This window comes from Gavialis gangeticus, unplaced genomic scaffold, assembly GCF_001723915.1.
Source record: "Gavialis gangeticus isolate Ggan-Ray unplaced genomic scaffold, GavGan_comp1, whole genome shotgun sequence".
Lineage (NCBI taxonomy): Eukaryota > Metazoa > Chordata > Crocodylia > Gavialidae > Gavialis > Gavialis gangeticus.
Window position 1 is genome coordinate 21,498,380 of NW_017729033.1, and position 10,681 is coordinate 21,509,060.

The following is a 10,681-nucleotide window of genomic DNA, read 5'->3' on the forward strand; positions in this document are numbered from 1 at the left end:
TTAATGCTTCCAGTTCAATAATGTCTGGGTGTAATATGGATACCAAAGTTTGTGGACAGAAGTGACTTCCAAGTTGACAGTGTCTCTAAGCATTTAGTTTTGTTCTTTTCCTAATTTTGTGGCCCCTAGTTTGAGTAATTTTAATATATCTCATTTTAATAAATGTGTGCAAAGATGCAGTTTAATTTCTGAGTAAATCAGGTTAGGTGCTCTTGTAAATATATAAAATATAATCATTGGTTCAGTTCTCTATCTGTTATGTATAATGCATGATCAGTTGTGATGTAAATTTGCTACTTGGAATGTCCCTAACCATTACAGCAATTCTGACTATTGAACTATTTTTGACATTACAGTGGACTAAAGAGGATGGACATAGAACTGCCACCTCTGCTGTCCCTAACCTGTTTGTTCCATTGAACACTAACCCAAAAGAAGTCCAAGAAATGAGGAACAAGGTTTGTAATAGCAGTTATATACTTTAATTTGCAATCACTGTTGATTATAAATTGCATACCTGTAAGGAGCTGATACATTTAGCTTTTAATGGGGTCTTGTAGCAATCAGAAGAATGGCATCTGCACTGTCCTCACCTTTCAAACTAGAGGCAAAAATCAAGAACATTTAGCGATGAACTAAGTTCTGAAAAAGATAGACTTTTGTTACCTATCTTATCAAGACTTCTTTTGTCTCCTCTTTCACTCCATCAGGACAGTTTTTTTTTTTTTTTATATTTAATTAGATTCAAAAATGCCAATTTTTAAAAACCTAGCCAAACCCAGTTATATTAACCTCAGACCTGCTCTTCAGCTACAGCATGGGTGGCAAAATTATCTGGCTGTGCATGCCCTATCTGGTCTGATACAGGTGCTGCATGCAGCATGCACCCTGAACCAGCTAGGAGTGCTACTACCAGTACATGCTCCAGCTTGAGCCTCATGCTGTGCATGGGGTGCGGTGCTTGGCCAGTGTTTATACCTGGTGCTAAGTAATAAATTTCTAGGTGATTTTTTTTTTTTTTTTTTGTGGAGAAGGGAGGGGCACAGGTGGGGGGAGGAGGCAGTTACTGAAAATGAAGTAGCTGCACACATAATGTTTATTATTCTGCTGCTTATGGTGTGGCCATGATATGGTGTGATCACTCCTGTGGTAGGAATTAAAAACTTATTCTAGGCATTGTACCATCATAGAATAGTGTGGGGGTAGCCAGCCTGTGACATGTGCCACGAATGCCTGTATGTGCCTCTATGCATGGCATGCTGCAGATCAGAGAATGTCTTGCTGTTAATTGATGCCAGTAGTAGAAAGGGTAAAGAATTCTTGTGGGTCATATCTCTTATTGGACCAACTGCATGGTTGGGATGGATGTAGGCAAACTTTCAGGTATCATAAGTACTTTACTCAGAGTTCCCCACGAATTCTTGCCTCTTGTATATTTTCTGGACTATCACAACAACAGCATCATCACCCCAACACTATGACTGACATGAAAACCATTTAGTGCTAACTGTCTGGTTTAAGGTCAGAGATGGAGCAGGCCCTTTCATTGTCACACAATGATGTGGAATAATTTATTGTTTAACACGGGAAGTGAAATACAACATAAACAATCCAAAAGCATAGATGCTAAGACTGAAATCTCTTCTTGTGGAAGGTTCAAGTGGTCAGAAGTTAAAGTTTGCTTCTTTGTACTACTCAGGCTGATGGTACAGTGTTTTTTGTGTAGATATGCGTGTCTTTAAAATGCCTGGTCTAACAACGGTAATTTAACTTGGGTTGAGTCCTTCCTGAGTGGAAAAATATTTCCATAATTACAAAGCCACAGAGTGAAGACTGCTGTTTAACAAATAACCATGTATTTGTCGTGTATAAGAATCGAACATTACAATATGAAAAATTTTAAAACAAATTGAAATAAAAAGAAAACTGTTTTCATGAAGTTTCCTTATTCCAGCTAAGAGAAATTTGAAGAGTAAACCAAGATTATAAATAGGATAGAGCAGGGGAAGGCAATTATTTGGGCCTGCAGACCACATAGGGAGTTTTGGTGAGCTGTTGTGGGCTGGGTCAGCACCCCTTCACCCCATACAACAGCTCACCAAAACTCCCTAAGCAGCCCCATCCCATCCACCTGGCTGCATGCCCTGCCCACGCAGGTTCCAGCCACTCCCCGAGGAGACCTTTGGATCATAGGGTGGTGACAATGTGGGGCTGGGGCCTGGGGCAGAGCCTCAATCTGCTCCCTGCATGCCCCTGCCTGCAGAACCAGCACCCATCACAGGGGCATACAGGTGGCAGATCATGGCTCTGCTCCATGCTTGGCTGGGATGGGGCCACAGATGGGTGGATGGGCGGGGAGCAGCATCTGGGAGGTGGGTGGGGCTGGGGCTGGGATCACGGGGCCCTGGCCCCACGCTGTCACTGTCCTGCAAGCCCATTCATGGTATAGAGGAAGCAAGTTTTTACATTTTTCAGTGTTTAATCTCAAGTATTGATAGTAATTTAGGTAAAGTTGTTTTTTATTTCAACATATAAGTCAAATGTCCCTTTAACATGTGACTTAAAGAATGGCCATCTCTAAATGCATCCTCCTCTGCAGCTTCACAAATGAAATAATTTATTGAGTCAGTTGTTATAACTTCATTGTGCTCACAAGACATGCAAGTTCAGGAATTATTGTGTTTCCATCCTCACATTCTGTCAGAAAGGAACTTAGAAGCAGTAAAGAAATAACAGAGAAAGCCGGTGGATATACAAGTAGACACTGTGCTGTTTGGTGATTTTTACTTTTATAAATATCCTTTTGTACATATACAAATGTCAGGTTATACACTTTCAAAGAGGCGACAGTCTATGTGCCCTGGTGAATCTATAGGCCTCATTGTCAAGTTTGCAGTGGGAAGGTAAGGTGCCATGGTTGAACAGTATTTTTTGAAAACTTTTGTTGGTTTGGATTTCTGTTCTGTGGGGAGTGGCTATGGCATATGGCTAGGGGCAACAAGACTGAACATGGTCATGGTTAAATAAGGTTCACTATGGTAAAAGAATGACCCGGAGTGAAATGCTGAATGAAAATGCTTTTTCCCCACAAATTGGCTTTCTCTCCTACCTGATTTTCTACTTTTTATCCCATGCTAGAAATAAATGGTGAAGGAGAGCTTGTGCTGTGGTACTTAGATACTAAGTTGATGGGCATATAAAAAAACTCACCTAGATCAGTAGGAATCCAGTAGTTCTTCACCTCGTGTTTGTCACAGCTTCATTGACATCCGCAGAGCTGTGGTTTAGATTCATAGACTGTAAGGGGCTGGAAGGGACCTTGCAAGATCATCGGGTCCAGCCCCCCTGCACTAGGCAGGAAAGACAACAAGGGTCAGGTGACCCCATCAAAGTGACTGTCCAGTCTCCTCTTGAAGATTTCCAGGGTAGGTGATTGGCTGATTGCACCACCTCTGGAGGGAGCCCCTGGTGATGTACTCTAGATCAGCGGTTCCCAAACTCTGACAGATTGCGCACCACCAATTTAAAACAATAAGATCTTAAGTACCACCAGCAAATTTTTCAGTTAAACCTTAATTACCACCAGCAATTTTTTGTCATATAAAGTAATTATAATAAGTCTGTTCACGTGTACCACTGACAGGCTGTCAGCGTACCACTGGTGGTACCCATACCATAGATTGGGAACCACTGCCGTAGATGAAGTTCTGTCCCTGAAGCCTACTGACAGACTATTTTCTCCAGCTGAATTGACACTATGAATTTCTCTCTACGGTTTGCATGTATTTATTCTGCTGTTTTCTTCACAGATCCGGGAGCAAAACCTACAAGATATTAAAACTGCTGGCCCTCAGTCACAGGTTCTTTCTGGGGTAGTTGTGGACAGGAGTCTTGTGCAGGTGAGAGCACAGAGTGCCTACAACATAATTAAAGTTAATGTGCAATATCATCTATTTTCACCTAATATGTCACTATAAAATATTCTTTAATTGGCAGAGAGTAACTATTTATAAGGTAAGTGTTAGAGGTAATGCCATTGTCGTTGCGAGAGTGCTCAGGGTCAGAAACGTAGAGGCTTAATTGTGTAGCTAAAGCATGTCTGAGATGCTGTTGGATTCATTGCTGAATGTAATGCATGAAATTTGAAAAAGGCTTTATGTGGGTGAGAATCCTAATGTGCTCAGAACTAGTCGGGCTTTGTGACAACTTGGGCTTTTTCATGTATATGTACCTTAAAATTTAAGAGATGCGAAATAGCAGGTTCACCTTTCGTAATAATGGTTATCAAATGTAAGCTTATACTTCACAACCGACTATTTGAATAACAATTAGGCATAAAAGGAAACTATTCTTGGTGTGCATCAACAGTAAAACTGTTCCGGTATAAGTAGTGTATTGGGGTACATTGAATAAAGATGTTATCTTTCCATTATTGTTTAAAGTCGGATAGTTATGCAATCCAGAACACAGCCCAGTGACTTAAGTTATCTGCTTTAATTGGTACTAGTTAAGTATTTTCTGATGTACTTTATGAAGTATGACTAGTCAAATCACAATCATAGCGTTATTCAGTCTGGGTGTGATGTTGTGTGCATGTCAGTTCATTGTCATTGCTGTTTTACCAGTTATTGTTTTCTGCATGTTTTTAGCTAGCATCATAATGCTCTTGGTTGATGTTTTAAAGCCCGGGCTTGGTTTGCTCTGTTTACTCAATTTACTGTTGCAGGATGCTCCCCTCTCAGACTGTACGGAAACTATTGAAGGGCTCGATCTCACAGAGCAGGCCTTTAGTCCCGCTAAATCTCTCTCTGTTAGAAAGGTACTTACTGCCCTGTCATACTGCTCTAAATACTGTTGTTCACCCTTCACTTTTACCTCTTTCTTACCCTGATTTGTTCCCTTTTTTAGGTAATGATTTGGCAATTAAAAAAGTGACTAGATGGATCTACAAATTATGTATGTGTGATTATATAAGCCATTAAATGACCCTTTTAAAGTGCCTTTTGTATTTTTTATTAGTTTCTTTTCTATATCTTCAAGCTGGTGGATAACATGAAATAGTGTTTGAAGATACGCTGCTGATCAAGAATTCTGCATGTGGTGTTTTGTGTGTGCATGATGTTGTCTGTGTTTGATAATCCTAATTTGAGATCCATTTTGAGCTTGCCCAGTCTCCGCCTGAGTACATCAGTGTAATTCCAAAGATATCCACAGGTTCAGGGTTTTTCAGGTTTACAAAAAGAAACCCCAAAACCTCCAACCCCTCTTCTTCCCCCCCGATTTAATGGTCCTACGTTGTGAGGTGCTATGTGCCTCAGTCAGTCTTCCTGTAGGGGAAGCTGAGATACAGGAGATGCTCAACAGTGCAAATAACTGGGCCTCAATTATGCTAATTTTCAGTTAATGAATAAATAGACAATATCTGTGGCTTGTTATAACATGCAGTTGAGGTACAAGATAAATGTAAACTGTGTTCTTTATTCACTTGGAAGGCTGAGTAAAATTGGAGCAGTTCCCATAGTGGAAATTTTTCAGTCTATCCTTTGCTCTTCTTCCTTATCATATGTTGACAGGGTCCATAGCATCTGTTTACCATAGAATTTCAGCAGGTAAACATGTGTTCTCGTCTCTCTTTTCAGCCCCTAACCTATCAAATTTCCAAATCCGTTGTAAGCCAAATAGGATGTGCCTTTTTCCATCAGAATATTTATCCTCTTAAGGATTGACAATAATTTGAAATATATTGTTGTTGCTAAACTTGTGATTTTTTTTTTAAACATTCCATCTGTGATCAGCCAGCCTGCGGTGTAGATACAGCATGTACTGTAATGCTGTGCATTTGGTAAACACGTTTTTAGGCCCAGGCTCATACCGTTGCCAAAAGATACCCATACTCTGTGAGGCAATAGCTTGCTTTACCACATCTAAGGCTAGAAAACAAAAACCCAAAGCAGACACTTCAGAGCAGAGTCTGTCCTTCACTTTGCCAACTTCTCTGCTTAATCAATTAAGCAGAAAACAAAAGAAGAAATATCTGTTTGTTGTCACAGCATGCAGTACTGTTTTTCCTAGCAAAATACAAGACTTTTTTCCAACTCTTGTTAATAATGTCATTACAAGATTATTTGCATACAAGTATTAAGATAAAAGCCTGAAAAATGGGAAAATAACAATAGTATGATCTTATCAGTGTGTAATATCAGAAGTAAAAGCCCAAATGATGTACTCTTTTCTCTGTTTGGTGTCATGAAAATACCATAAGAGCAAAATGTTGTAGAATACGATATTTTACCCCACAGAGCAGAATAAGTAGCTACCTTATTTCATTATCTTTATATAAAACAAGGATTCAGAATTTGGGATCTGAATACTTTGTGAAGAATTACTATAGTAAGAAGAGGGCTTTGACATTGAAGAGATTTGCTTGGTAAGATTATGCCAAAAATATGCACATTCTTTAATTCCTTTCATCTAAGATTTTCAGAAGCAAATAAATAGCTATAGAAAATGTAATTCACGACCTGTTTTCATAAGTTAAATTCTGTCTTCAGCTGTCAAGTATTTTTAGGGTTTCGCAGTCAAACACTTCAAGTTCTAGTATAAATTGCTGTCTGTCATGTCTCAGTAGAGCTTTAAAGACGTTTACTAAACGTTTAGATATACATGCATATTAGGAGAGAGAACTCCCATATTGCATGTCATGTTTGAGTCCTGTCTGCTCATGGCTACATTGATAAACACACCATTTTTGTCTTGTCATGTGCTTTGACAATATTCTGAGAAATTCTGGTCATGTCACAATACATGCTTCTTGCCTAGGGACAGACATTACACATAAACCGGTTTAAGTGATCAGAAACTGGTCTAAACCTGTAACAGAACATAAGTTCAGTGCATATAAACCAGTTTGAGAAAAACCTGGTTGAATATAGTATCAGACTTAACTGATTTGGCTCAAACCAGTTTTTGCAATGTCTGTCCCAGACCCCTTGCTAGTTTAAATTAAATGAGACTCCCCCAGCATCCCAGCATGCTCCCTGGGCTGGGTGGGGCTCTCTTCTCCACAGCAGGGCCGACCCCTCCTCTCTGTTCCCTGGCTGCAGCTTCCACAGAGACTTCTAGGCACAGCAGTGTCTGCCTGCTGTCCCTTACCTCCCTTCCCCACTCTCCGCTAAGCAGGCATGCCCCATCCCTCACAGACACCTCTCAGCGTTAGCTAGCAGACCACATGCTGCCCACCTGCGAACTGTGGCAGACGGTACAAAGGCAGAATCAACAGACAGCTGGTCATGTCCCTCTGTTTTCTTAGTGGGCTGATAAACACTTGAGTTAGGGGTGATAAACATTCCCCACGGGGTTGTCGAGGGGGGGGGACCCCACCCTAATCAGAGCATCCTGCTGGGGCCTGGCCACACACCCCTCAGCTCAGCTCTGTGGAAAGGAAGGGAGGGCTGGCCTAGTGCTCCCCAGCTTCTAGTCTGAGCCACTGCAGGCATGTGCCTGCATGTCTGGGATGTCTGTCTGGTTACAAAACTGGTTTAGCCTAGCCAGGTTAGACTAACATGAAAAGATTGATTCAATTCAGGCTCAGGCTTTTTGAATGTCTGTCCCTAGCCCTTATGCATCACATAATTACAATCCTGTTACGTGCTTTATTATCTAATTGTGTTTCTGCTGCAGTCCTGGCCAACCAGAGTATTACGATTGTATTGTCACTGCTATTCTGTAATATAATAAAATTTGCAAGAGCTAGGTTACTTCCTGGTGAAGTAGAGCTATTCATAGCTTTTCCTAAAAATCATTATATAGTTTTGCTTCTGCCGAATAGGTTCTTTGTACTGCCCCAGAGGTGGCTGTATTTTAGTAGAGATCTCTGACCTCAAAGGCGTCTTAAGGATTTGTCCTTTTAAGATAAAGAGTTTGATATAAATGTAGGATGCTAATATCAGTTAACTTCAATAAGACAGTTATCATCCTTCATATGCTATTTGGTAAAGAAAAGAAAGTACATATTAGATGCTAATACTATTCATGTTTACCCCAAAAGTGAGATGAGTTTCCTGTCCATTAAAGGAGGATCATTTAATTTTTATTCCCTATTGGTATTTATGAAAGCAAAATATGATAGTTTGCAAAATGGGTAAACTTTTCCAGAATTTCTACAGAGAGAAGATCCAGTATCATATATAACACCAGTGCATATCATTATCTAGAGTCAGACAATGATTCTTTTTTTTGATCACCCTCCTAAGAAAAAATTACCCCTTCGAACTTTTCAGGGTTTAAAAGAAGTTGTATTAACAGATATTATTTTACCCATCACTTTTCTTTATACAAGTGTTGGAGAAATCACTCTCACTATACAAAATATACATGCACAGACTTCAGGTCCTAACAGCTGTTGTATAAAATAACATAATTATAACACTGGCTTCTTCTGTGTCTTCATACATTGAGCTCTTTTCCTTAAGAGCCATTCTCATTACAGATGAAGGCACAACAAATGTACAGGCTTCTGCTGCACAATCTTATATTATGTTAAAGTGACATTCTTCTGTGTTAAGGAAAATAAAACTAAGACTTCTTTCACAGGGAATCAAATATGCAGTTAATAGGAGATTCTCATCTTTCTAAATCACGAGGAACTTAATGTACTATGAGTTAATGTGTCTAGAATGAAGCAGTTAATAGCGTCTCCGCAGTAACTGCAAGTCATTTGAAGTTGTGGTATAGCTACTATTATGAAATTGGAAAGTCTGCTTCTACTCTGTATTCAAGATTAAGCTTCAAGCTTTCAGATTTTGCTGAGCCCAGGAAGGTTTTTTTTTTTTTTTTTTTTTTTACAAATTCCTGACCTAGCCTTAACCTTTGCTTTTGATATTCCAAGTCTTCCACCAGTCGAGTTGTTTATTATCAGTACCTTCTACCTGGCTTTCATTATGGTAGTAATACTTCAGGTCTCATATGCCTTCTGAACATACTTTGCTGAATTTCTTTTTGGAGAAGGAAAGCCCAGTACCTTTTGATTAAAAAGAAGTGCTTTTTTCCTGTTTCCTAGTGCACTTCTAGTTGGGCCAACCAGATTTTTCATGCATTGGAAGATCCTGGAGCTGTGGGTCTTCATGATTTTGTTTCTCTATCTTGAGTTCAAGTTCCTTTATGCTTTATGGTAAAGAACCAGCTCTTTTACATGGGGATATTCTGTTAGACCTGACAGTACCAAGGGCAAATCCAAACCATCTTGTAAGGTAAACTGGAAGAGAAATTCCATATGAATCTCCTAGTGGCAAGAGATGCCTCTGTGATGATCCCAATCTGTCTCTGCCTCGAAGAACAAGGATATCTTGAAGTCCATATGGCATCATTAAGACATATAAGCTACAAGATGAAAAAAGACCTGTCAGACTCCTCTAGTCTATCATAAATTTTGTCCCTCTCTTCCCCAATACATGCTAGTTCCCTAGTATGTATTTTTAACAATGTTTTTAGTGCTAAAGTTTTGAGACCCAATGCTTCCTCAGCTGTCATTGAGAGACTGCTCTGTGCCCTAATCCAGTGATTGTTTCTTGGTCAGCCTAGTCATCTAAGTTTATCCCATCACTGTTAGTTATGTTTCCCCTTTTCTGACTTAAAGAAAGGAAAGGATTTTTTTCAATTGTACATCCGTTAGACAATTCACATTCCAAGACCCACTATATTATTATTTGCACTGGTCAGTTTTGAACTGCCACCAGATTTTCCTTTTTTAGGTACTGCCGAAAAAGTATACTGGGTACAGTTTCAGGAGAGCACAAGTATCCCCTTCCTCTTCTGTGTCTTAATCTCTTTTTTATGTAGTACACAATGAGTGCATTTTATGCTTAATCTCTGTCTGTTATTGCCTGAGGTCTCTTTCAGCAGTATTGCTCCCTGGGGACAGATATTCAGCTAGACAGTAAATTGTCCTAACTGTTGAAATCAAGGTGTTTCCTGTCAGTGTGAATATCTGTGTGAGAGAGGATTTTCCCACAGAAACATGAACTTGCATTTTTCTGTGTTCAATTACTCTCTTGATTTCCTGCCCATATTTCTAGAGCATTTGTGTAATTTCCCTTTCCTCAGTGTTGTGCTTCCTAGATGAGTGTCATGAACTTGATGTGCCTTCTTACTGTCCTCTTCCCAGAAACAAATAAAGATGGTCTTTTAAGTAAAACAAAGCATAATCATAGCCCATTAGTCACCCCACTCCAGGCTGGGTGCCATGCTGTTTGTCACTACTGTTTGCCTACAGTTTTTCAGTCAGTTTTCAATTCACATGATAGGAATTTTTCAAGTAAGATTTGAAGAGTCTCAAATGCATCATTGAAAACAACATGCTTTGTCTTGAGTTCATTCTCTTTGTCTGGTTATTCTGTAATCCTGTAAAATTATGCCTTTTTGGCATGATTGCTGCTTTACAAGCCCATGCTGCTTATTGCTAATGGTTTGGTTATTTTCTACATGTGGCTGCACCTACGTGAGTCTGACTGCACATTTGTTACTGTGCAGCCATTTAGGACTTGTATAAGCAAGTACTAAATGACTCAGAGTAACTAGAGTTACCACACAGTAGTGTTGCATTATGCTTCCTGCCATGTGACACTACTGCACAGTTAGCATCTCGTGTAGACGCAGTCAGTGTGATTTTTTTTTTTTTTTTTTT

At 39.6% G+C, this 10,681-nt stretch overlaps 1 protein-coding gene across 8 annotated transcripts in view; it reads left to right on the forward strand.

The window, feature by feature from the left end:
• Nucleotides 1-10,681, forward strand: part of ADD1 (adducin 1) — a 128,351-nt gene that overhangs the window by 104,841 nt on the left and 12,829 nt on the right. For 5 of the 8 annotated variants that reach the window (XM_019525968.1, XM_019525966.1, XM_019525964.1 and 2 more), the window contains exons 11-12: nt 357-458; nt 3,810-3,899. In XM_019525968.1, coding sequence (XP_019381513.1) covers nt 357-458; nt 3,810-3,899 — 192 coding nt within the window. Of the gene's footprint in view, nt 1-356; nt 459-3,809; nt 3,900-4,726; nt 4,820-10,681 lie in introns of all 8 variants that reach the window. The other 3 variants (XM_019525965.1, XM_019525963.1, XM_019525969.1) reach the window with 1 other exon arrangement.